The sequence below is a fragment of the Oncorhynchus nerka genome, linkage group LG4, assembly GCF_034236695.1.
Source record: "Oncorhynchus nerka isolate Pitt River linkage group LG4, Oner_Uvic_2.0, whole genome shotgun sequence".
Lineage (NCBI taxonomy): Eukaryota > Metazoa > Chordata > Actinopteri > Salmoniformes > Salmonidae > Oncorhynchus > Oncorhynchus nerka.
The window spans coordinates 34,038,463-34,065,591 of NC_088399.1; the positions used below are offsets into that span (position 1 = coordinate 34,038,463).

General features: G+C 42.3%; 3 protein-coding genes across 3 annotated transcripts in view; all 3 read right to left on the reverse strand.

Moving 5' to 3' along the window:
- Nucleotides 1–8,188, reverse strand: part of LOC115122653 (tyrosine-protein kinase ABL1-like) — a 78,158-nt gene extending 69,970 nt beyond the window's left edge. The window contains exon 1 of the mRNA XM_029651888.2: nt 6,742–8,188. Coding sequence (XP_029507748.1) covers nt 6,742–6,874 — 133 coding nt within the window. The 5' untranslated portion in view covers nt 6,875–8,188. The remainder of the gene's footprint in view (nt 1–6,741) is intronic.
- Nucleotides 8,189–9,787: 1,599 nt separating this feature from the next.
- LOC115128897 (exosome complex component RRP4-like) lies at nt 9,788–12,606 on the reverse strand. Its single transcript, XM_029659036.2, has 9 exons — nt 12,440–12,606; nt 11,755–11,856; nt 11,513–11,558; nt 11,318–11,407; nt 11,087–11,152; nt 10,810–10,878; nt 10,529–10,705; nt 10,191–10,319; nt 9,788–9,962 (listed from the first exon to the last, which is right to left on the reverse strand). The coding sequence occupies exons 1-9, from the start codon at nt 12,565–12,567 to the stop codon at nt 9,882–9,884; spliced, it is 888 nt and encodes a 295-aa protein (XP_029514896.1). The 5' UTR covers nt 12,568–12,606; the 3' UTR covers nt 9,788–9,881.
- Nucleotides 12,607–17,048: 4,442 nt separating this feature from the next.
- On the reverse strand, nt 17,049–21,543 carry LOC115128898 (PR domain zinc finger protein 12-like). The gene is made up of 5 exons (XM_029659039.2): nt 21,324–21,543; nt 19,311–19,501; nt 18,935–19,090; nt 18,542–18,653; nt 17,049–18,206 (listed from the first exon to the last, which is right to left on the reverse strand). Exons 1-5 carry the CDS (start codon nt 21,541–21,543, stop codon nt 17,770–17,772), a joined length of 1,116 nt encoding a protein of 371 aa, XP_029514899.1. The 3' UTR covers nt 17,049–17,769.
- Between the last annotated feature and the right edge of the window lie 5,586 nt (nt 21,544–27,129).

The window sequence follows — 27,129 nt, forward strand, 5'->3', positions numbered from 1 at the left end:
TGTTGGAAGCTATTTTGTAGATGACATCGCCGAAGTCGAGGATCGGTAGGATAGTCAGTTTTACTAGGGTAAGTTTGGCAGCGTGAGTGAAGGAGGCTTTGTTGCGGAATAGAAAGCCGACTCTAGATTTGATTTTCGATTGGAGATGTTTGATATGAGTCTGGAAGGAGAGTTTACAGTCCACATATTCAAGGTCGGAACCATCCAGGGTGGTGATGCTAGTCGGGCATGCGGGTGCAGGCAGCGATCGGTTGAAAAGCATGCATTTGGTTTTACTCGCGTTTAAGAGCAGTTGGAGGCCACGGAAGGAGTGCTGTTTGGCATTGAAGCTCGTTTGGAGGTTAGATAGCACAGTGTCCAATGACGGGCCGAAAGTATATAGAATGGTGTCGTCTGCGTAGAGGTGGATCAGGGAATAGCCCGCAGCAAGAGCAACATCATTGATATATACAGAGAAAAGAGTCGGCCCGAGAATTGAACCCTGTGGCACCCCCATAGAGACTGCCAGAGGACCGGACAGCATGCCCTCCGATTTGACACACTGAACTCTGTCTGCAAAGTAATTGGTGAACCAGGCAAGGCAGTCATCCGAGAAACCGAGGCTATTGAGTCTGCCGATAAGAATATGGTGATTGACAGAGTCGAAAGCCTTGGCGAGGTCGATGAAGACGGCTGCACAGTACTGTCTTTTATCGATGGCGGTAATGATATCGTTTAGTACCTTGAGCGTGGCTGAGGTGCACCCGTGACCGGCTCGGAAACCAGATTGCACAGCGGAGAAGGTACGGTGGGATTCGAGATGGTCAGTGACCTGTTTGTTGACTTGGCTTTCGAAGACCTTAGATAGGCAGGGCAGGATGGATATAGGTCTATAGCAGTTTGGGTCCAGGGTGTCTCCCCCTTTGAAGAGGGGGATGACTGCGGCAGCTTTCAATCCTTGGAGATCTCAGACGATATGAAAGAGAGGTTGAACAGGCTGGTAATAGGGGTTGCGACAATGGCGGCAGATAGTTTCAGAAATAGAGGGTCCAGATTGTCAAGCCCAGCTGATTTGTACGGGTCTAGGTTTTGCAGCTCTTTCAGAACATCTGCTATCTGGATTTGGGTAAAGGAGAACCTGGAGAGGCTTGGGCGAGGAGCTGCGGGGGGGCGGAGCTGTTGGCCGAGGTTGGAGTAGCCAGGCGGAAGGCATGGCCAGCCGTTGAGAAGTACTTATTGAAGCTTTCGATAATCGTGGATTTATCGGTGGAGACCGTGTTACCTAGCCTCAGTGCAGTGGGCAGCTGGGAGGAGGTGCTCTTGTTCTCCATGGACTTCACAGTGTCCCAGAACTTTTTGGAGTTGGAGCTACAGGATGCAAACTTCTGCCTGAAGAAGCTGGCCTTAGCTTTCCTGACTGACTGCGTGTATTGGTTCCTGACTTCCCTGAACAGTTGCATATCACGGGGCTATTCGATGCTATTGCAGTCCGCCACAGGATGTTTTTGTGCTGGTCGAGGGCAGTCAGGTCTGGAGTGAACCAAGGGCTGTATCTGTTCTTGGTTCTGCATTTTTTGAACGGAGCATGCTTATCTAAAATGGTGAGGAAGTTACTTTTAAAGAATGACCAGGCATCCTTAACTGACGGGATGAGGTCAATGTCCTTCCAGGATACCCGGGCCAGGTCGATTAGAAAGGCCTGCTCACAGAAGTGTTTTAGGGAGCGTTTGACAGTGATGAGGGGTGGTCGTTTGACTGCGGCTCCGTAGCGGATACAGGCAATGAGGCAGTGATCGCTGAGATCCTGGTTGAAGACAGAGGAGGTGTATTTGGAGGGCCAGTTGGTCAGGATGACGTCTATGAGGGTGCCCTTGTTTACAGATTTAGGGTTGTACCTGGTGGGTTCCTTGATGATTTGTGTGAGATTGAGGGCATCTAGCTTAGATTGTAGGACTGCCGGGGTGTTGGAGACTTTTATCTCCCTCACCAACTTCAAACATCAGCTATCCGAGCAGCTAACCGATCGCTGCAGCTGTACATAGTCTATTGGTAAATAGCCCACCCATTTTCACCTACCTCATTCCCATACTGTTTTTATACTGTTTTTTTTATTTATTTATTTACTTTTCTGCTCTTTTGCACACCAATATCTCTACCTGTACATGACCATCTGATCATTTATCACCCCAGTGTTAATCTGCAAAATTGTATTATTCGCCTACCTCCTCATGCCTTTTGCACACATTGTATATAGACTGCCCATTTTTTTTCTACTGTGTTATTGACTTGTTAATTGTTTACTCCATGTGTAACTCTGTGTTGTCTGTTCACACTGCTATGCTTTATCTTGGCCAGGTCGCAGTTGCAAATGAGAACTTGTTCTCAACTAGCCTACCTGGTTAAATAAAGGTGAAATAAAAAATAAAAAATAAAAAAAATACTAAAGTGCCTATAAGAACATCCAATAGTCAAAGGTTAATGAAATACAAATGGTATAGAGGGAAAAATTCCTATAATAACTACAACCTAAAACTTCTTACCTGGGAATATTGAAGATTCATGTTAAAAGGAACCACCACCTTTCATATGTTCTCATGTTCTGAGCAAGGAACTGAAACGTTAGCTTTCTTACATAGCACATATTGCACTTTTACATTCTTCTCCAACACTTTGTTTTTGCATTATTTAAACCAAATTGAACATGTTTCATTATCTACTTGAGGCTAAATTGATTTTATTGATGTATTATATTAAGTTAAAATAAGTGTTAATTCAGTATTGTTGTAATTGTCATTATTACAAATACATTTTTTATTTTATTTAAATCGGCCGATTAACCTTTTATAACTAGGGGGCAGTATTTTCATTTTTGGATAAAAAACGTTCCCGTTTTAAACTGAATATTTTGTCACGACAAGATGCTCGACTATGCATATAATTGACAGCTTTGGGTAGAAAACACTCTGACGTTTCCAAAACTGCAAAGATATTGTCTGCGAGTGCAACAGAACTGATGTTACAGGTGAAACCCAGATAAAAATCCAACCAGGAAGTGCCCCATTTTTTGAAAGCCCTGCATGCCAATGACTCCTTATATGGCTGTGAATGAGCTATGAATGAGCTTACGCTTTCTATGTATTCTCCAAGGTGTCTATACAGCATTGTGACGTCTTTTTACGCATTTATGTTGAAGAATAGCCGTGAGGGACCACATTTAGCAAGTGGTCACATGATGGCTCCCGCAGAAAATCTTGCGTAAAGTACACAAGTAGCCATTTTTCCAATCGCTTCTTATGAAAAACCAATTGTCCCGGTGGATATTTTATTGAATAGATATGTGAAAAACACCTTGAGGATTGATTCTAAACAACGTTTGCCATGTTTCTGTCGATATTATGGAGATAATTTGGAAAAAAGTTTGGCGTTGTAGTGACTGCATTTTCCAGTCGATTTCTCAGCCAAACGTGAAGAACAAACGGAGCTATTTCGCCAACAAAAATAATCTTTTTGGAAAAAAGGAACATTTGCTATCTAACTGGGAGTCTCCTGAGTGAAAACATCCGAAGTTCTTCAAAGGTAAATTATTTAATTTGATTGCTTTTCTTATTTTCGTGAAAATGTTGCCTGCTGGTAGCAGAGCCTAGCATAGCATTATTCCATGATAAACTTACACAAATGCTTGTCTAGCGTTGGCTGTAAAGCATATTTTGAAAATCTGAGATGACAGTGTGATTAACAAAAGGCTAAGCTGCGTCTCAATATATTTCATTTGTGATTTTCATGAATTAGAACATTTTCTAGGAAAATGTATGTCAGCTGCGTTATGCTAATTAGTTTGAGGATATGATTACGCTCCCGCATGCGGGATGGGTAGTATCAATTAGTTAATCGTTACCGGCTTTTTTGGTCCTCCAATAAATCGGTATCGGCGTTGAAAAATCATAATCGGTCGACCTCTAACCAGTACCCCCTGTATATAGCCTTGTTATTTTTATGTAATTTTCTTCTTACTTTTTGATTTTTTTTTTTTTTACGTTAGTTTATTTAGTAAGTATTTCTTGAACTGCAATGTTGGTTAGGGCTTGTAGTAAGCATTTCACAGTAAGGAATACCTGCTGTATTCAGCGTACGTGACAAATCAAATTTTATTTGAATTCTGACAGATTCCCTTTGGGACGTGGCACAAGACAAGGATGCTCGCTGTCCCCCTTTCTCTATTTGTTGGGGGTGGAGCCTTTGGCAGAGTTGATACGGAGCACTCCAAGTATTATGGGTGTTTCTGCAGGCGGCCTTCAGCAAAATATTTTGCTCTATGTGGATGTCATCTTGCTCTTCATATCCAACCCTGAGATATCCCTCCCTCTCATTTTAGACAATTGCTCAGTACGGCAGGTTTTCAGGATATAAGATACATGTTAACAAATCCATTGTTTACCCTCTCAATCTTACACTCACCAGCATACCACCCTACATACCACTGCTGACTTTCTTCTGAAGCTAAGCAGAGTTGGTCCTGGTCAGTCCCTGGATGGGAAACCAGTGGTGTTGGAGGGCTAGTAGGAGGCACTCTTTCCCCTGAGCTAAATAATATCCCAATGCCCCAGGGCAGTGATTGGGTACACTGCCCTGTGTAGGGTGCTGTCTTTCGGGTGGATGTTAAATGGGTGTCCTGACTCTCTGAGGTCATTAAAGATCCCAAGGCACTTATCGTAAGAGTAGGGGCGTTAACCCCGGTGTGCTGGCTAAATTCCCAATCTGGCCATCAAACCATCATGGCTACCTGATCATCCCCAGCTTACAATTGGCACATTCATCCCCCTCCTCTCCCCTGCAACTATTCCCCAGGTTGTTGCTATAAATGAGAACGTGTTCTCAGTCAACTTACCTGGTAAATTAACAGATAAATAAATGAAAACACTCTGCCTGTTCCAATGGAAGACAGAGGTTTCAATACAGTGGAATCTTTGTAACACAAACTAGTCGGAAGAATCAATGTTATCCATATGAACATCCTCCCTAGATTGAACTATTTATTTCAGATGCTCCCATGCCATCTCCCAGTTTCTTTTTTTCAAAACTACCAACCAAAGCATCACCAAATGTATAAATGGGGCAAAAAAAACACCTAGGATCAAGTTCTCCACTCTTTCGAAACCTGAATCTAAGGAGAGTCTTGCCCTTCCCTGCCTTCAATTGTACTGCTGGTCTGCCCAAATCCGCAACATGCAAACATGAATCACAAACGGACAAGACTCAATGTGGATTCAGATAGAGGCCCAATCCTATGTTTCATTGCCCCTAAACTCAATTGTATTCATTAATAACTTTAGTGAAGTGGGCAACATTGCCAAAACCTTTGTGATTTACAGCACTCTACTAGGATGGAAGGACTGTAAGAAATACCTTGGCATTTCCTCTCAGATATGCTCTCACTCGCCTATAGTATGCAACCCAGACTTGCCAAAAGCCTTGAGTAATGCCAACTTTAATCTCCGGCATACCTTTTCAGACCTGTTTCATCAGAACACAACTACACTGAAATCCTTTCAAGTGCGCTGCCGTGAATTCAAAAAAATCTATTTTCTTTTTTTCCAGATCTTTAAATTAGACACGTAATTTCCTCATTCACTTCCAAGGGGAGGTTTAAGAGCTCAGCTGAATGAAGTTGAGAACCTTCTTGCTACAGCACAATCCATCAAAGGCAAAATATCCTATATCTTGAATCCTTTGTGAGAATGTGGGCTCCTTCACTCCTTCAAAAGAAATCTGGGAAAAGAACCTGTCTGGCTATCAGTGATGAGTTATGGGCGGATGTTTGCAACAGGGTATACTGCTCCTCTACTAATGTAAAAAATAAACAATCTAAATATATTTTTTTACACATTTTATTACACCACAGTGAGACTACTTAGAATGAATACAGACATTTCTACCTCTGAAAGTGGAACCTATATGCATGTATTCTGGGAGTTGTAGAGAGATTGTCAGATTTTGGCAATCTTCTTAATGCCCAGCGGGACTTTGTTCTTGATCCAGACAGAGAAAATGTGTTTATGACTATCACATACTTTTCTAAAAAAATGTAGTCACCTACTGTGGGCATCTAATTCCTCTCCTACATTTAAAATGTAGATTGACCAGATTGTTGACTTCCTTCCTCTTGAAAAGCTCACTTATGACCTCCGCAAGAGACAGCCCAGGTTTGATAGAGTCTGGTCTCCACTACTCAACTATATTTCAAATTGGACAGAGTGAATGGGGTGATTTGGGAGATGAGTGTATATACATGTTGTGTAAGGTGCTGTAAAAAACGAATTCTTTGCTCATTGTCTCAGCTAATAAAATAGCTAACACGATCACAGATAGTGCTGCTGCAAATGTGTGGTTTGTTTTGTTTTATTATATTATTTATGTCTGCCACATCTGTGAATGGGATTTGTTAGTTGATTGAAAAACATGAAAACTTCAATTGAAATGGTTACATGTTGAGTTTATATTTTTGTTCAGTATAATTATTTTTGACACATATTTGTTCCTCTCTTCCACTCCTGACTGCATGTGCTGCCATAGATTATATTTATGTGTGCTGCTGCTGCACCTTTCTATGTGTGCTGGTCATCTATTACACCTTGCTTGTTTTAGCAAAGAGCAACAAAGTTTCATCATGTTGTTAAGGGTCCATGTTTCTGCAGAAACGGACTCGACCGCACGGCCTTGCCGTCTTCAGTCTGATGTTATTGTACAGAAACGGTGTGTTCTTACCATGCACAGCGAAGACGTTACAGTGATGGGCCCCATGTCGTGATGACTCTCTCTTCCCACCCTTGATGAAGTGCAGCGCCGGCAGACTCGGTCTCCTCTGGTCCCCAACAAACTTCCCCGGCTGCTGCCCCATAAGGGCAGGGTGCCAGGCCGCAGCCGGGTCTCCAAACTGGGCTCTCTCAGTGCCTGGGTCCGGGGCACCTGGTGGGTAGGGGATGGAGAGCAGGGACCAACTCCGTGGTGTGATTTCCCTCAGTCAGTTTGGCCTCTCCAGATGTTCACTTCTGCATCCCACCGCTGACACAAATCCAGTGGTTTTTGATGGAGGTCAATGCAACGGCAAATAGACCTGCAAGTCCTTCTCACTGATTCCACCCTCTTGATCATGCATTGACTGCTTTTGGTAGAGTCTTACTGTCAGATGAGATCTGGTCTCTTATGGCACTTGTCTTTTATTTAAGACACAGGCAGTCACATAGGAGGATACTGGAGGAGCCCCAATCAAGACACATTCATGAAGATCTAAGGCCTAATTATGATGGCATACATTCATCCAGCATGTAATAATAGAATGTAGGCCTACGTTCCATATTTGGTCAACAAACGTATTCATTTTCAGCACCATGCAATCCACTGATTTGTCATGACTGATTGTATATTTGACATTCAGCTAACATTTTGCTGTCATCTGGACATCTCGCAGTGTTTTTCAGGCCACAATTATGCATGTCAAGACGCTACCGCGGGATAAAATGTGTTTGAGGAAAAATCATGGGAAACTTAGCTAGCTAACGAACGTTGGCATTACTCAGATGGTAGGCACTTGCTTCACCAGAAAGCAAATGTGAATGGTTTAAACACGCTCTGTATTTGAATAACATTTCTGACAACTGAATGTTATTTAGTAGCTATGAAGATGCAAGAATGGCTGTGCAACATTTTGTTTGTTGGAATACTAGCTAGCGAACTAGCTCCAGCTAACGATGGAGCTAGCCTACTGGCTAGATGGTGGTACACCGCGCGAGACCCTGGAAATTAACATCGGAACAGTCAACCTACTAATAACCAGTTCAACTTCGGACGGTGTACTTCGTCGTCTCGTTTGACTCAATACTGACAACATTAACGTTTTGCCGAAATGTCCAGTGTCCCCCCAACCCTTAGTATTCAATTCCTATTCAAACTTCGTGTCCACTCTTTCTGTCTTGCGGAGTTTCTCTCCCGTGCACCCCAACCCAGGCACTTTAACCAAGGCGCATACTCCAAACTTCTCGAACCAACCAGTGTGTTGCTTGGGCGTTTTCGCAGCTCCTTCTCAACATGTGCAACTAGCAAGCTCGTCGTTTCTATCTCCCTCGTTTCTAAACGTATTTATTGCGCTTTCGATAAAATCTTAACAATATACACCGGTAGGACAGTCGTCGCTGAGGCCGCCATATTTCCGTACGCAAGGTGGTTTACTAAAATATGGGGGTGGGGATACGTTTTACGTCAGAGCGTGCGTTCATGCGTGGGCAACTAGATGGGACCCAGACAATATCTTCTGTGATGGCACATGACATACTGTATGTACTATGTAAATGTAGCACAAGTCATAGACTTGACATAAAAGGACAAATGATCAACTGTTGATCAATAGCAGTTTCACTAAAGGTAAAGGGCAGGCAGTAAAGTTGATTTTATGAACCAAAACGTTAGGAGGAAGGCTTTGCAAGCTGGTATGCATTTTCCTTCCCTATTTTGTATTTACTGACTTTTCAACTCATCTTTGGAAAGGAGTAAACAAAACATAAAAATAATTGTGAGGAAAAACACTTTTTTTAATGTACATTGGGAGGCTGTCTAAGATTCCTCCACAAGGATCTCATTACATGTGCCCTTGAAGTAAAATAATCTAATTGGGAAACCTCGAAATAGAAACGCACTACTTACAAGCATGATAAGAGAAAGGTTTCACACACTGATAGCTTGAGGCATTAATAGGTTTGTGTATTTAATTCTCGAAAGAGTAGTTATTCGTACAAAAGTATGACACATTATCAACAGTCCTCTACTACAGTTCTCTAAAAAACAACCACAAAGAAATGAGGAACAGCTGGGTCCTTGGTTACAGAATGCAGGAACATTTTAATTCAGTAAATCAATTACCATCCCTCTCCAATAGGTGTCTATTGAGAAACATAGCTATAGTTTATATACTTAATAAACAACTTCAAAGTTTACTGAATTACAGTTCATATATGTAAATTACACCCTAATCTATAGATTTCACAACTATGCAGGGGTGCAGCCATGGATGGGCCTTAGAAAGCATAGGCCCACACACTTGGCAGCCAGGCCCACCCACTGGGGAGCCAGGCCCAGCCAATCAGAATAAGTTTCTTTATTACAGATAGAAATACTCCTCACCACGTCCCCTCAGACTATCCGACAGGTGAAGAAGCCAGATGTGGAGGTCCTGGGCTGGCGTGGTTACATGTGAGGCCGGTTGGACGTACGTCCAAATTCTCTAAAACGACACTTGAGGGCAGCTTATGGTAGAGAAATTAACATAAAATGATCTGGTAAGAGCTCTGGTGGACATTCCTGCAGTCAGCATGCCAATTGCACGCTCCCTCTAAACTTGAGACATCTGTAGCATTGTGTCGTGTGACAAACTGCACATTTTAAAGTGACCTTTTATTATCACCAGCACAAGGTGCACCTGTGCAATGATCATGCTGTTTAATCAGCTTCTTGATATGCCACAGCTGTCAGGTGGATGGATTATCTTGGCAAAGGAAAGATGCTCACTAACAGGGATGTGAACAAATTTGTGCACACAAATTGAGAGAAATAAGCTTTTTGTGTGTATGGTAAATTTCTGGATTTTTTTCATTTCAGCTCATGAAACATGAGACCAACACTTGATGCATTTATATTTTTAGCTTCATAAACTAAACTGCAGAGAAATACATTTCCTGGTGAAACCAGAAGATTGTATCAAAAAGAGGATATACAGGTCACGGTATCTTCTGCTTGAGAGACAAGTTCAGAACTTGGGTTTAGGTTCAGTCCCCAATGTGGTTAAGGCCTTGATGCCTAAACTTGGAATGCAGGGAACACAAACCTTCCATTACGTTAAGGTTGCATCTGGTACTCTAACCCTCCAGTTCGACAAGTTTCTGACGCGTCATCATCACAATCTCCTCCATCACCTCTGGTTTTAAGATATCCTTGATCTAGAAAGAGAGAAACCTGTAACTCAATATGCTTTGTGAACTCTTTGAAGTCTGATGAAATTAGCTAAAAATGCAACATCATTAGTACTTGGATGGCTATAGATTATGTGTCATACAAAATGGCTTTGGTCGAGTCCCTTTTGAAAGAATGATCTAATTGAATGAATGTAAAGGTTTGCTTCCCTCAGATCCTCTTTCCATTACCTAGATCAGTATAGACAGTGTTACCTGGTGTGGGAGTGATGACTCGTAACAGTAGAGCACACTGGTGTCGTACAGAAGCACCTTGTGTGCCCCCAAGGCCAGCAAGCAGTTCCTCAACCGTGAGATCACCTCCCGATCTGAGAGAGAGACAGGCTAAGAGGGCGAGGCGGGGAGAGGTTACAGTGAGGTGAAAAAGGGGAACAGAAGGGTCAGCGTAGATAATATAACAATCTAGTGAAAGTAAAGCCGTTATGTCTCGTTGAACGATACAATGAAGTGCTAATAAAATGTGTGTGTATCTACATAGAAGTTGGATCCATTGTATTCCCGCTCAAAGCTGTGTAGCCCCAGGCAGCTCTTACCTCCAGACTGGTGTAGTATCCTCCAGCCTCCTCGTCCTGATGTCCTGGGGTGGGGTACAGCCACACAAAGCCATTATTGCCCAGGATGATGGAGGCCCCACAAGGCAGGTTGTGGAAGTGGGTTTTCTGTCTCTTGATCAAAGAGGGAGATAGCTGCACAAGAACTCCTTGCCCCAACTGATGTGATGTAGGTGCAAAGGAATAAGATATGAGGAAAATGGTTTACATTTTCAATCACTTAAAAAAAGGGTATTTACACAGAAAAAAATGAATAATTGTACCTTTCCATACTTTAAACTGCGGGTGTGAAGAGAGAGCGCCCCATCTGAGAAAACAGACTGTACCTCTGCCTGAACGTAAACTTGGTCAAGGAGAATTTTGACCATAGTCACATACAAAATAGAATACATAATCAATGAGAGTATGACACTTGCTACTTGTAGATGGTAGAGCCAAGGGAATCTAAACATAATAAAAATTTCATGTAGGGTAGGCTGGAAGGTAGGACGGACATTATAAAGGCAGAAGGGCCCAGGTTGGTGATAAACGTCAGGATACACTGATGAGGTCCCCCTCCTGAAGGTAGTCTCTCATGGTGAGCTCATCTTCTGCTGACCGTCTCCTCTAAGGACAGATATAGAAAGATTGATTGATGGTGAGACCGAGAAAGAACGTAAACAAATATCCAAAGAAGTTTCACCAAGTGTCAGTACTACTTGGTTGCACCGGGTGCTAAGAGGAACAACCACATTTCCTAATTCCCAGATATATGCTGTCCATTCCACTCACCAGCTCTCCTCCGGGCAGATTGACAGAGGACAGCAGCAACACAGAGTCCAGTCTGGAGTTGGTGTCCACCTTCCAGCGCTTCTGCTGCACCTACAAAATGGCAGACAAACACTAAGCTCCAACCAGGAGAAGCACGATCACCCCAGGGCACTATTAGCTTTACTGACTCGGTCACCACTTCAAACAGAAACATACCTCTGTGACCCTCCCAACCACCACATCTCCAACCTCCCCGTTGAACCTGGGAATAAGAACAGATAAAGATGGCACAAGTGATAAAAAGTGATTGTTTTTTTTTTTACAGACAAACAGACTGACACAATAAAAGCAGATGCTGTGCAATGGAAAAGTTGTATTAAAACAGAGTCAGTAGCTAACCAGTGGGGTAATTCTAACCCTAGGATTACAGACATTACTGTGGCACCTGGTCCACTTACCTGGTCTTGAGCGGCCGTACACAGATGAGTTTGTTCACTCTTTCCACCTCTCCTGCCACAGAGGCTGTTAGTTTTTCTTCATCCATGTAAGTCCCATGACCCCTAGAATGAAAAGCATCTATAGTCTAGTCATGACTCACTATATACCCACTTTCAATGTCCTGTATGGATGTAAATTTCTGCCCGTCAACATCATTCAAATTAACTTGGTATAAGTTATATGATTAATTTAAGAGAAACTATATTAACAATAATCAAGTAAATAGGTAAGCCTAACCTTAGCTACTCTACGAGTGACACTTGCAGAATATTACACTATATATACACAAAAGTATGTGGACGTCCCTTTAAATTATTGTATTCAGCTATTTCAGCCACACCTGTTGCTGACAGGGGCTGTTACATGATTTTGGAATGAGATGTTCGACGAGCAGGTGTCCACATACTTTTGATCATTTAGTGTATTTATGCACTAACAAGTGAGACCTGAGATATCTAGTCAATATCAACAGCTTCCTAGCTATATAGCTAACTACCTATCCAAAGCAAAGAGGTAAAGACGTCGATTAATATTGATTTACAGTAAAGAGATAAAACTCAGACTCAAAATTGTATTAGATGGGAGCAGCATGTTGACAGACTGTTACCTTGTTCTCGTGATGTTCATACAAGCTTGTAGACATACCTCATAAACCCTGTATCTGATGTGATCACATCACCGGGAACAACTAGATCTTTTCCATCCAAAGCAGACAGAGAGGACGATAACGATACTTGTTTCCGAATAGTTGGCAATCTCATATCCGCAGCCATGCTTTCTGTCTTCTGTTCTGTTAACTCAAATGGCGCTTGTAATTGACGTCATCATATACTTCCAGAATTTACCACTCATTGGAATTTACCTATGCGGATTTTCACAAAATCTAAATAATGCCTCTGGACATTCATTCATTTTATAATTTATTTCACAATATTTCAAACTGCTTTTCAAAAAACATTGTTTACGTAAGGACGCTGGAGATGATTTTTAGTTTCTTGCGCCATCAGGTGAACGTGAGGCAGTACTTCAACCCACCTTCAGCATTTTTTATTATTATTAGGTGTAAAAAGGGCAATAAATAAACAAACACAAAATCAGATATTAAAACAATAAATGTATTATTTGTATGTATTCTTCCTAACCAATGTTAACCCCAGTCATTGTCACTGATGACTATCCCCATAAACTAGAATCTCATTCTAGTTCTGTGGAATAGTCTCCCGCTGGGCACAGACGTAATTTCAAATCTAGTTTTAATTTACATTTGGTTAAATCAACAAACGTGACTTCAACGTGAAATCAACAACAACAACGTTATTCGCCAATGTCAAACGACATCAGGAATTATAGCGCCATCTGACGGCAGCAGGGCTTGGTTAAAAGTTGGCTGAAAAAATACGAAATTCCTTTACGTTGATGACTTGCAAATCCCAATCCGTTTTCCACATTGATTCAACGTCATCACAGTGATTAATATTGTTTTTTTATTACGTGGACAACGTTGATTCAACCAGATTTTGGGAAGTGGCCTTTAGCTACCTCATAATTAAAATCCCCCTGAAAACAGAACCAAACATGCTGATTTTTCAGCAGACACACATTTACATTCATAACACAATTTTGCTAAGCAGGCTTAAATCGTGTAAAATGAATTCCAATGTCTTCAAACCAAAAACTCTGGCAGAGAGAGTAGTGTATGAAGGTCACCTGGAAGCCAAGGTGGTGTTAAAACTCAAAACACGCAGGCAACGTCTGTTTGAGACAGGTAAGTGTCAGAGTGATCAGTAAGACATTTTTGAATGAAAAGGAATATAACACGTAAAACATGTTTTGGTTTGTTAATTGCATGTTTGTCTGCCATTCATTAACAGGTCAGACAGAATCTCCAACCTGGCCTACTAGTCCTGATGGAGTCTCTGGAGCAGTAGCGTAGCCAGAAATTCGTTGGTGGGTGGGCCTGCAGAAATTTGAGCCAACTTCCTACAAATGTACACATTTTGCCTTTGTGCAAAGAGAACCATTTGCAGTTTTATAGCTAACCTCATACAATTCTACACATTTTGCAATGAGGCGGAGAGAAGATTTTTCCAACACAGCTGCCCTGGAGCCTCTGTCCCAGCCAGCCTCCTCCCTGAGGCTACTGTCTCCAGCACTTCTGTCACTGCTACACTGGACCCAATGCCTCAGCATGGCTCCAGTATGGGGAACACCCCAGATAAATCTAGTCTTTTTGCTGTGTTGTTATTTCGTTGGAATATTCTGTCTGTATTATTTGTACTTATCTTGTGGATTTCAGTATTGCTGTTAGGTGTGATCATATTGTGCCTCTCTCTGCACTGTCTAACAGTTTCTTCCTCTTGATGGAGTTTGGCTCCAGCTGCAATTGGGAGCTCTGGAGTGTGGAGATCCAGGGAGAGTCCTGGGCCGTATCCACAAAGCATCTCAGAGTAGGAGTGCTGATATTGGATCAGTTTAGCCTTTTAAATCACAATTAATCATATATATAGAGAGGTGGAGACCTGATCCTAGGTCAGCACTCCTACTGTGAGATGCTTTTTGAGCCCTGAGCCCAGGCCAAGGGCTCTTGTTCAGGCCAGTGCCATCCACTCCAGGACATTCCAAAACCACAAGGCCTCCAGGCCTTATATCATTGAAGAGGGACTAAGGCTCCAGCGTACCTCCAAACAGAATCAGTCAAAAGTTCGGACACCTACTCATTCAAGGGTTTTTCTTTATTTTTCAAATGTTCTACATTGTAGAAAAGCATTCCAGGTGAAGCTTGTTGAGAGAATGCCAAGAATGTGCAAAGCTGTCATCAAGGCAAAGGGTGGCTACTTTGAAGAATGACTAGGTGTGTCCAAACTTTAGACTGGTCCTATATGTAGAGCATAAAATGTGGTTAACATCTTTGTGTGGACATTGCTTTTCAACTGATGTCTGTTACCTTCAGGGTCTGAACCATTCAAGTTCGAGTTGGATGGCAGTGGTAAGACGTTTCACAACCGGGGGCCAAACACCACACATCTTCAAGACCAGCTACCTACAAGGAGACATTCACCCCCATTTCAGGTCCGCCAGGAGGATGGTGCTGAGATGTGCCGGTGTGGCCACTGCTGGATGTGGCTCCCCACAATTGCCTCCCTCAAGATGCACCTCATCCACAGTCCATGCAGCCTCCACTACAGGTTCCTCCAACATGTGAACAGGGAAATCACAATTAACATTGCCCAGGTAGAGAATAAGGTCTTATTCACCCCTCACCAGAGACTCAACACTGCCAGGGAGTCAACACACACACCTGGCCACAGGGAGTCCCTGCCTCTCGCATGAGACCCAGGGAGGAAGATGAAAATCACTGCCTCGCTAAGAGGCGCACAGAGGAGTGGGGAGGAGCTACTGTCCTCCCAAATTAATATTATTATTGCTCCATTATGCACTGTATATAGAAAAGTATGTGGACACCCCGTTAAATTAGTGGATAGTGCAGCTATTTCAGCAGCACCAGCACGCAGCCATGCAATCTCCATAGACAAACATTGGCAGTAGAATGGCCTTACTGGAGAGCTCAGTGACTTTCAACATGGCACTGTTATAGGATGCCACCTTTCCAACAAGTCAGTTCATAAAATTTCTGCCCTGCTACAGCTGCCCCGGTCAACTGTAAGTGCTGTTTTTGTGAAGTGGAAACGTCTAGAAGCAACAACGGCTCAGACGCGAAGTGGTAGGCCACACAAGCTCACAGAACAGGACCGCCGAGTGCTGAACCGTGTAAAGTGTAAAAATCATCTGTCCTCGGTTGCAACACTCACTACCGAGTTCCAAACTGCCTCTGGAGGAATCGTCAGCACAATAAATGTTCACCAGGAGATCAATGAAATGGGTTTCCATGGCCGAGCAGCCACACACAAGCCTAAGATCAATTTGCGCAATGCCAAGCATCGGCTGGAGTGGTGTAAAGCTAGACGCCATTGGACTCTGGAGCAGTGGAAACGCATTCTCTGCCTTGATGAATCACGCTTTACCATCTGGCAGTCTGACAGACAAATCTGGGTCTGGCGGATGCCAGGAGAATGTTACCTGCCCAAATGCATAGTGCCAACTGTAAAGTTTGGTGGAGGAAGAATAATTGTCTGGGGCTGTTTTTCATAGTTCCAGCTAGGCCCCTTAGTTCAAGTGAAGGGAAATCTTAATGCTACAGCATACAATGACATTCTAGACAAGTATGTCGTTCCAACTTTGAAGCAACAGTTTGGGGAAGACCCTTTCCTATTTCAATCAATCAATCAAATATTTTTCTAAATCCCTTTTTACATCAGCCGATGTCACAAAGTGCTGTACAGAAACACAGCCTAAAACCCCAAATAGCAAGCAATGCAGATGTAGAAGCACGGTGGCTAGGAAAAACTCCTTAGAAAGGTAGAAACCTAGAAAGAACCCTAGAGAGGAACCAGGCTCTGAGGGGTGGCCAGTCCTCTTCTGGCTGTGCTGGGTGGAGATTGTAACGGCACATGGCCAAGATGTTCAAACGTTCATGGATGACCAGCAGGGTCAAATAATAATAATCACAGTGGTTGTAGAGGGAGCAAAAGGTCAGCTTTTCATAGCTGAGCATTCAGAATTTGAGACAGCAGGTGCGGCAGCAGTCGAAAACCGCATGACTATGCCCCCGTGCAAAGGGAGGTCCCTACAGAAATGGTTTGTCGAGATCAGTCTGGAAGAACTTGCCTGGCTTGCACAGAGCCCTGACCTCAACCCCATCAAACACCTTTGGGATGAATTGGAACGACGACTGTGAGCCAGGCCTAATTGCCCAACATCAGTGTCTGACATCCCTAATGTGGCTGAATGGAAGCAAGTACCCTCAGCAAATGTTCCAACATCTAGTGGAAAGCCTTCCCAGAAGAGTGGTGGCTGTTATAGCAGCAAGGAGGGGGACCAACTTCATATTCATGCCCATGATGTTGGAATGAGATGTTCGACAAGCAGGTGTCCACATACTTTTGGTAATGTAGTGTATCTGCTTGTGTGCTTTAAATGTTGGTTAATTGCTTCCTTCACAGCTAATTAACATTCCCAACATGCTAGGAGGCTTCATAGTAGGCTACCAAAAGGTCAAAAGTAAAGACCACAATGCAGACTTGTTAATATCATTATTTATTTAGAATATAAGGAAAGCGCATATGTATTTACATTCACATACAGTTCAGAATTAAACAATGCTTTACATGAATATACAGAAATAAAGTGTCTATTACACAGTGTCAAATTTTTACAAGGCTGAAATGAATGTACACTGCTGCTCTCCAATTTCTACATACTGTATATTTAATTTGAATTCTCCTTTGCTACTTTACTATTCAAGCAACCGTCTCCCTGAGTTGGTGGGGCTAAGTTGACAGGATGTAAAGTTGAATTCATGACAGAACCACCCAAAATCTTAATTTGTTATGGTAAAACATAATTATCTGAAATGCAGAGTACTTGTCTTTACCAATTGAATTATTGACTTGAATAGAACACGATTTCCTTTGGTCTCCTGCATCCTTGCAATACTGTTTTGAGTATACAAACAAAGACAAACTGACAGTTACTCTCAAAATACTCTTGAAACCAACATTCAGTCCTTTGTTCAGGTTCTTTGTGCAGGCACTAGTAGAACAGTTGACTCCAACAGTTGACCCTCTACATGAGACCTTTTTTGCGAGAATTACAAACATAATATCCAGTAAGTCTAAGGAGACTAGATTGTAAATAAGGCAACCAGTAAAAAGTATTTAAGAATGTCTGTACCATCAGTTCAACCCACCAGGCATAAACCCAGTCATACTCTCTGGCCCAACACAAAGTTATTGCAATGCCTGCCACACGAGCGAGTGGCTGCCCATCCCCTAAGAGAGAGAGCGCAACCTTTGACCCAGGTGTGCATGGGTAAAGTGTAGTTTGCATTAGCAAGTGTCTCTCTCTCCTCTCTGCTGTCATAGCACTATGGTGGGGATATGGTGAACCAGGGGGACCTGGTGTTGGGTCAGGCTGTTGATCGGTGGGGGAGGAGGTGAGACTTGGGAGGCAGTGTCTGCGCCCGCCGCCCCTGGTCTGTGCCTGGCACTCTTCTGGTGTGCCCGTAGCCCTGCCAGTTGGGAGTAGGCGCTCTGGCACACATGGCACTTGTAGGGGCGCTCTCCGGTGTGCAGGCGCACGTGGTTGCGCAGGGTGGACGACTGGCTGAAGCGGCGGTTGCAGAAGCGACATACAAAGGGCTTGTCCAGGGTGTGGATGCGCATGTGGGAGCGCAGGTTACTACGAGAGTTGAAGCCACGGTGGCAGATGACGCAGCGCATGCGGCTGGTCGCAGACGAGGAAGAAGAGGAGGAGGGGGAGCAAGATGAAGAGCCGTCACAGGAGTGAGAGTCCTCTGTCAGGGGAAAGTAGAAGCAGACTGAGTTGTTTGATTCACAAACTAATGTGACTGACGTTTCTAATGTTGAATTTAACATGGGATAGAATCAGTGTATTTTCAGTACTTTGCAATAAATAAGAGTGATGTAAATCTGTTGTCTGCAGCAGAGCCCATAAACACTGGGCCCCACAGATAAAGAAGCCTGTTATCTGGTTTTCTAAATACTCAATAGGCCCATACAGTTTATCCACAGCCACATTAATCAGGTCATGAGGTCATGAGTGGCTGCCCAAATGCCAGTCTTTGTCCCCCCCCCCCCCCCTCTGTAGCCTGAGGGGCAAGGGTCTCACCATTCCGGCTCTTTCTCTGATGCTCCTCAGTACCGGGAACGCCGGGAATACCAAGGAAGGTGTTGTGGGAGTTTCTATACCACACCAGCAGCTCCTGCTCTGGGGGGATAGTCTATAGAGAGCAAGAGTAGGAAAATGTTCAAACTGAACAGGAGTACCGGGAACGCCAGAAGGTTGCGCTGTTCAGTAGATGACAATAGATTGCCCTTACTTCTATATGGGCAAGGGGAAATTCAATTACAGTCAGTCTATAGATTTGACACCAACAATGAAGGCCTACAAAGGAATGGGCTTAACAGCAGAACTTGTCATTATTTCAGCAACAACATAAAACGCTGACATGCCAGAGGCTTCATGTCAGTTTGGAGTGATAGTATCTGGCTTGGTTCTCACCTCTGCAGCTCTGTAGAAGATGCTGCTGCCGATCTGCACCACCTCCAGGTTCTGCTCCTGTTCGTTGCGTGCACACTTGATGTAGGTCATCCAGCTGCGATGGTCCTCCTGGCTGGCATCAATGAAGTAGCGCACCGTGCCGTCCCCGTTGAACACCTATAAGAACAACAGCAAAATCTTATGAGTCTGGTACAATGTTAACATATAGCTTCTTGTACATACAGCTTGTGAACAAGGCAGATGATGCCCCCCTTAAACCTGTGCTTCCCCCACAAAAACATGGCATACACAGAGATCCATTATTGTCTTGCTTCCATTATTCCCTGCCTAATTGTGAAAGCAGATCAATCCCTATAGCTGCCCAGCTGATTCTCACCTCCCACATGAGGTTGTTGTTCTTGAGCAGGTCTACGTGCTCAGGGGAGATTACCCTGCCAGTGAACGGACCCATCTCTGTGCCCGCCTTGATCCAGGTCTTGGAGAAAATGCCCAGGCCCTCGCCAGGGATAGAGCTCTGGGCAATGATCACCTCACTGGGCAGCACCAGGCTGGAGAGCTTCTGAACCTCTGCAGGGAAGAGAAAAATAGATTATTTTACTTCTGTGTACAATTCATCAAAGTTGTGAATTTCGTCAACTCATCCATGCATGAAAGAGAAATGTATGAAATAGTAACCAAGCTGAACAATTTGCCTAAAATACATTGAGGATAGGAGTGGTTTTAAGTCAGACATTGTGCATTAGTGCTAATATTATTGCATGTCCTTTACATAAATGCCAAAAAGCAAAATGGTTGATATATATATATATAAAACACATATTTCGAATAAAAAATTCACCTAATATGATGCTTTGATAACCGTTTGATAAAACTTTATGAATTGGAACATCTTAAACAGTGGGTGGTCTTAAATAATGTTTATGCTTCTCATGAATTAGGTGTTTAACATTTTGTAATTGCCAACACAGCAAATAGATTTCATCTTATTTTGGTCATGAAATATTAAGCAACTTCTTATCCACCGTTTAATTCGATTAAATTGACGAATTGAAAGTTTGTTGAAGATAAGAAAAAAAAATCATTCTCATTCAAAACGTAAAAAAATAAAACTCTTGGGATTATTTAATGTCAGAATCAAAGAAAATGTATTTAAAACTGCGAAAAGACGGCCTGAATAGAGGTTAAATGGTATTCTATTGCTCAGGGTCCAGCAATCGGTCATGCTTCAGATGCGATATTCATTATGTCCAACTGAAAGAAACGGCTAATTCCAAATTCATTATCCTTTAAGAACTTTCTAGCAATACATTTGCGCTGAATTAAATGAGGACTTGTTTAAAAGACCCAGGAATTTCTTAAACAAAAAAATGGAAAGGCGATTAGATGGTTGACATGGTATGAATGGCAATAGATTTAGCCTTCACCGCGCATTATCTGGGGAACAGAAAGTGAAAAGTGCCGGAGCCCCATAGCTGCCAAAGGAGGAAAATAGACTTCCGGGAGATTGATGAATGCCGGATAAAATCCAGGACATCAAAGAAAGGGAACCTTTCTCTCCCCTCGGTTTAAGTGGAAACTTTCTCAGGTCAAGCACAAAGTTAACCAAATGAATTGAATAACCTTCGTCTTTCAGTCAGCAACAGTTACACGCCTAACAAGCTTCTAAATGCAAGGTCTCAAAGCGCTAAATTAGTTAATGCGTTAAATGGGTGGAAATAAAAGGTCCAATGAAGGAAAATACAGGAGAACAGTAGACCTAATGAGAAAGTCACAGAGACCTTGGGAAGAACAGAGGAGTGAACGTTCCCACTTTTTTGGTTCACTCTCAACGACATGCATGATGAGACCTGACTAATGTTATTTGGCTGAATACATTCTAACTAAAGGCCTATTTTAACACTTTTTAGTAAATTATTGTCAAGGGGGCCCTTTTCTTGCCATAGGCTAACAACAGACAGAAGTTGTGAAATAAAAAAGTAAATCTAGGCTATTTTTGTTTTAAGTAAGACTCGTGAGGGCAGCTCCCGCTCAGCCCAGTCCAAGTTCTTCTCTGCCCTGGCACTCCAATGCTGGAACCAGCTTCCCCTGAAGCTAGGACAGCAGAGCCCCTGCCCATCTTCCGAAAGCACCTGAAACCCTACCTCTTCAAATGGGATCTTAAAGTAATCCCCACCCCCAATAAATACATATAAAATAAAAACTTCCCTGAACCAACATTTGATGTAAATGTTATAGTCAAATAAAACGTACAATTTCAAAGTTCATTATTTGTCACAATTTGGTATTATTACTACAAAAACAAATGTCCAAATATTAGGATGTTAAACATTGCAACAGGCCTGGGCTCGTGGCTGGTGTTATTGGAAGAATTCCAAAAGGGGCAACTTACCTCCGGCGAAGGACTGCGCGAGGACCTCAGCTGTGAAGGCTGTCTTGGGACTGATGCTACTCTGTCTATCCTCTATCAGATGCTCCCCGATCACATTTCTCCACCTTCCATACAAGAAACTGTGCAGAATGTCTGAGGTGATAATATCAGATAAGGACCGACTCTGACATTTAAATCCAGACTTTAGGGCTAAAGCCTCTGCGGGTAATACCGAGCCCATCTCGCAAACTACTGCCAACCGTGTCAGATATGAAAGCCTCTACATGTACAGTGGATATTCCCTCCCGTGAGACGGCTGGTTGGAAAATGTTCCGTCCTTTCGCAGTGAGGGTCCTCTTTATACAGTAGGCTGTGGCTGGTCTGACCCCTCTTTGATTAGCTATTAACAACACTCCCCTTATGGTATAGACCTGCCCCAGCAGAAGAAAAGACCCTTCTATTAGGCGGCCCTCCCCTTTCAGAGAGAGAGAGAGAAAGAGCGAGAGACGGAGGGTGTGTGAGAGAGAGAGAGAGAGAGAGAGAGAGAGAGAGAGAGAGAGAGAGGGAGAGAAAAGAGAGAGAGGGAGAATTGAATTGAATGAGTGAGTGAGTAAGGGAAATGGAGAGACGGACAAGTAGCCAATGCTACTCAGCAATATTAATGGATTATCTCTTTAACTGCCCACATGCACGTTTTTGTGCGCATCCGATGGTAAAATAGGCCTCAACGAACAAAAACCAATTAGGGGAGTATCACACATTTTGTTTAAGTCACTGACAATTATTCAACACCTTTCACACACCAACCAGATACGATTTTGTTTCTTCATTAGAGATGTTCAACACTGCCTTCCATGAAACTCATTCCAAAAAAACAACCTCGTCGCCAGTTTAGCACTAGATTGAGTCGAATATACAAATCGAAATATAAAATCAACATTTCTATGTTAGGGCCTATTAATACAATTGAAATATGTATAACATATCATAACCTAGAGCAAATGTCTCCTATAAAATACGGCTAAACATGTCAAAATCATGTTTTCATATTCCATTCAAATGGCCTGTAGGACAATTCAGGGTTTGAGTCCCACGTTTATTAAACAGAATGAAAACGCTGTCAACTTTAAACTGGTTCAACAATTAGTTTAAACGTTTGTGTCATCAAAATGAGGTCATCGGGTCTGGGAGTTGCTCAAACGTTCTTTCTCATGCATTCTGTATTCATGTGGTGGGCAATAAACAATTTCTTCCAGGGAGTTGTAGTGCGGGAATAACAGAATAGAAACAAGCTTAACGTGCTTTACCGCATTGTCCCAATGCAAAGCTGGTTCACTTCTCTATCCCTTGTTGAAGTAAGCGGTTTAATATTCATGGATGTTCATAGCCCTTCAGTACATTGTGACAGCATTTAGATGAGTATATACAGCCCCTTTCTTCTCAATAGCCACAGTTCTGTTTTTTCCTCTATTTTTTGGGCTTGATGGACTGGGGGTAAATTAGCAGTTTTCCTTCTCTTCCAGCAGAGAACATCTTTATTCCGTCCCCGGCTCGCGGGTTTCCTATTCAGTTCCTCTCCAAGTAATGTCAGGGGGCTGAAAAGTGCTGCAAATCAATCGTTCATGGTGTTTTGAGGACAGTTTGACACCCATGCACTCCGCCTTTCTTCCCAACAACTATAAGGGGATGGTCCGAAAAGCTGGGCAAGTTTGGCTCTGGCGAATGTGGACTCGAATGGAAAATATATGGATTATAAATGGAATGGGGTGTTTTGAAAGCAGAGATAGTGAAAAGGTGAGTGACCGGGCACAAAAAAAAGACTGTGGAAACAGCTGCTTTTTAGGAGGGACCCCTTCCTACATTTGTCCCCTTTCCCAAATGAATGTCCCCCCTCTCTGAATAGGATTCGTTCTCAGATTGATTTACATGTCATGCATTTCAGCATTTATTACACTAAGAGTCTTCAGCTTGCAGGGCCAGTGGATAGTGCCCATTCTTTATAAAGAGGAATTTAATTCATTGAAATGGGGTAACGCATGGATTAGATTATTTGCTTATCTATGCATTAACCTTTCATTTTTCTGTCTGGTAAAGCTATGGACACATCAAGAGTCACCCTGCTCAACCATATTGAAAAACGATTTATGCCAGTATTTGTTCATTTCAACTGTATGAATTAAACAATAGCCTTTACATAGGCTATAGATTTCCTTCCAATATTTAGCAAACATTTTGAAGGGCGAAATATCAAAGTAGTTGTATGAAATAGAGCTCAGGATTTCAGTTTTATCTTGTAAACCTACAACAACTAAATTAAAAGGTTCTTATATGCTTTTGCATAAAATTACGATATATATATTTTTTTAACGGCTTTTTTAAAAGGGTGCAATATTCAAATACACTGTATAGGAAGGTTATTGATAATGATTCATAACGGCAGAGATTAATTGGGTTTAAAACAGAGTAGGCCTTTTTAAAATTCCATTTAAAACGACTAATTTTACTTCAATAATCAAACTATAGCTGCAGACTACATTTAAAAAAAAATCTTACATGACATGTTGCTTTAATATTTGAGTTCACTTCAACGCTTTCACCCCTGAAAAAAGACTTTGCGCGTTTCCTGTCTTAATACATTTTTTTTACAGACATCCTCTCCTTAAAACAGTCCCACAGAATACAACAACCGTTACCCATGCATCCATGCTATATTACAAGCATTCAACATTAAAGTGGGCTGAATAAATCATATTAAAAACACTAAGCTCTTATTAGACATTAACCAACACAAACATTCTCAACCAGAAGACAAATCGACATCAGTTTCAACGCGGAATTATTCCTCCTACTAACTACAACCTCAGAAGAACTTCAACTGAGAGGGACTGGCAGACTGGGCTCCTCCTTGGGACTATTAAAAATAGATTAAGGTAGATATCCCAGCATGGTGGATACAGCAGAACAGCTCATCTTGTTAACCTGGAATGGAACAGTACACCTGCTTAACGAAACTGGAGCTTGGGGGGGCAAAGAGGAGGAATGCAGACGTATGTGGGAGAATGCATGAGTGAGAGAGAGAGAGAGAGAGCGAAACACCCTCCCCCACACACACCCTGCTCAGATAGAACCCTCATTGTAAAACACACGTATTGTTAAATGACCTAACAAACTATATCAACTATAATAAAAGGCTTGCATTTCATTAAATCATTTGTCTCACTTTTGACTTACTCAGACCGGTGAAAACCGAGATTGCACCATATGTAATTGAATACGTTTTTCTATGGACAGCCCTGCATAAACAAATCAATAAATCCTATTCAATAAAATATTTGTTGCTCTACAGGGCAGTTATTCAGGACCAACATTGTGAACATTGAATGAGCCATAATACATAGACAATGTAGTGTCCACATCGCATTCATATGAATGGCCCCTCACAGCCTACACCGAAAACCCAGCATATACAGTTAGTGATAAAACTAGGGATTAGTTTTTATATACAGCAGTGTAGAGACCCTATTCAAACTGAATGGCCCCCCCATTCATAATCATGGCTCTCAAACCCAGTCCGGTGAAGATCTGGAGAACAACTAAATTCTGCCGCATTTGCAATCGACCACCAGGCCAGGGACTGTCCCGCAGGGGCGTCATATTAAAAAGCAAGACGATCCGAATCGAGGGCTGGATTTGGAAACAGCTGCACAGTATCAATGGGGGGGGGGGGGGGGGGGAGGCCGAGCAGGGTCCACTATGGCAGAGGCCCCCTGCGGAGTGCAAAGATGTGGGTTGACAAAGATGCTCAACAACGGTGCACTGGGGACACCCTTGTGGACAGGCCCCAGAGGGAGGGAACACAAGAGCTGGAGACTAGAGCAAAGAATAAGGAACATTATGAAGAAAAAATTATCAACGAATACGCTCAGTCTTTGCGTAAAAATGGCTTGAGTGCACCACAACAGACCTGTATTATCCAGTTTCATTATTAAATGGGAATTCTTAAGCTTTGCTATAAGAAATAACCTGAGTTATGGGACAACTCCAGGAAAATTCCACTTCAAGTGTTTTGCCATACCTGAAAACATTGTCTAGCCTCGCTCTGCCTCTCCTTGTCTGGAAGCAATGGTAGGTGAATCGCTGTTCCAATCACATCTCATGAACAACAAGAGCCTATAGAAGAACCGACACTCAGGTTGAAAAAAATTGCATGTGCTCCTCTGTCCACAAAAGCTCCTTAGCGCATTATCACATAAGGAACAAGATCCCTTGCAGTGATGATGCATTAAAATGGGCTAAACAGCACAACTCATCAATGAACCCCCTTTCCCAGACATTGGGAGTGATTTAAAATAGCCAATAGGTTTATGAAAATCATTTAGGAAAAAAAAACTTCTGGGTTTATGGGAACCATTTTGGCTAAAATAAACAAGTATATCTGTATTTTAAAAATCCACTTAGAATACACTCCCTACTATAGTGCTACATTTTAGGGCCGGGGCGATACCAGCGTCACGATACTCGTCATCCGGGCAAGGAAACAAAACACGAAGCAGATTTAACTTTAGGACAAAAGCCCTAATGTTGAAAACAGTCATCCAGAGTTGTATTGATTTTCCAAGCTATAGCATACACTAGATACTACAGGTGTAAAGGACCAAAAATAGTTCGGTCTGCTTCGTGTTTACATTTGTCTTATTGAAAACAGTGATACTGGTCACAGCCCTACTAAATTCATATTTTTGGCCACTCTCACTTAAGGAACTTGTAGTTCATTGTAGGTTAATGGCTTGCCTGCTGTCGATTTTGAATGTTATGAACAACGAATACCTATAAGTGATGGACAGTGGACTTGAGCCAGTCCAACTGATATTTCAATGCCAATAAACCCAGTGCCTTCAAAATCCATGCACTCAAATTAACAATCCCATCGGGCCTTTTTCAGTCATCAGACCCGATTTTGACAGCAAACATCTTTGGGGGAAAACATGAGAATTTATGGTATTTTCACTTAGTGAGGGGGTTTAAATAATCAAATTAAGAGGTCATTTTAAGTACCCGTTTCAAACGTATTCAATACATGACAACTAAGATATACACAATTACCAGTTCTGTCATCAGGTAATGTTTGGTGAATTAATTCAATCATGGCATATATAGTAACAGTAATTTGGTAAGCTCCTCTTCCTTACCGTCAGTAAAAAGACTGCCTTTAAATGACCATGCATCTTCTGGACATATGAACTTGGCACATTTTGTCTTTCAACATATGTTTTGTCAAGAGAAGCCCTAAAAACAAGCCACTGCGACAGAAAGTGCCTTTCTTGTAGAAGGTTAGGAAAACTTGCAGACGGGTTAGGATAACTAACACAGCAGGTCAGGAGAATTGGGTTAAGGTTAGGATATGGGTTAGTGAAAATGCTTTAACCTATGAAAAGTCACTTCCGGTTGAAGCTTTATCAAAAGTGGCTTGTTTCTAGAGTCCCAATGCCAAGGACATAACGGAGAGACTAATATATATATATTTTTACCATGTATTGATCTTAACATGACCTACAGTAACTAATAACGATGGTATACTTCAACCACAAGAGAGGCTTGCAGAAGGAATATTTATTTGAGAAATGGCAAAGGTCTATAGAAAATATTTCTGTTTATAAAACAATAGTTTTACCTTTATGATTACCTGAGGCTAGATGATACTACATGTTAGTCTTACAATAGAGCCGAGGAAAGGTTTCACAGTTTAAACCAATAAACCAATAATTTTAACAAAAGAAAGCTTTCAAATGGCAAAAAATTAAATAATTTTAACAGAACACAATAAAGG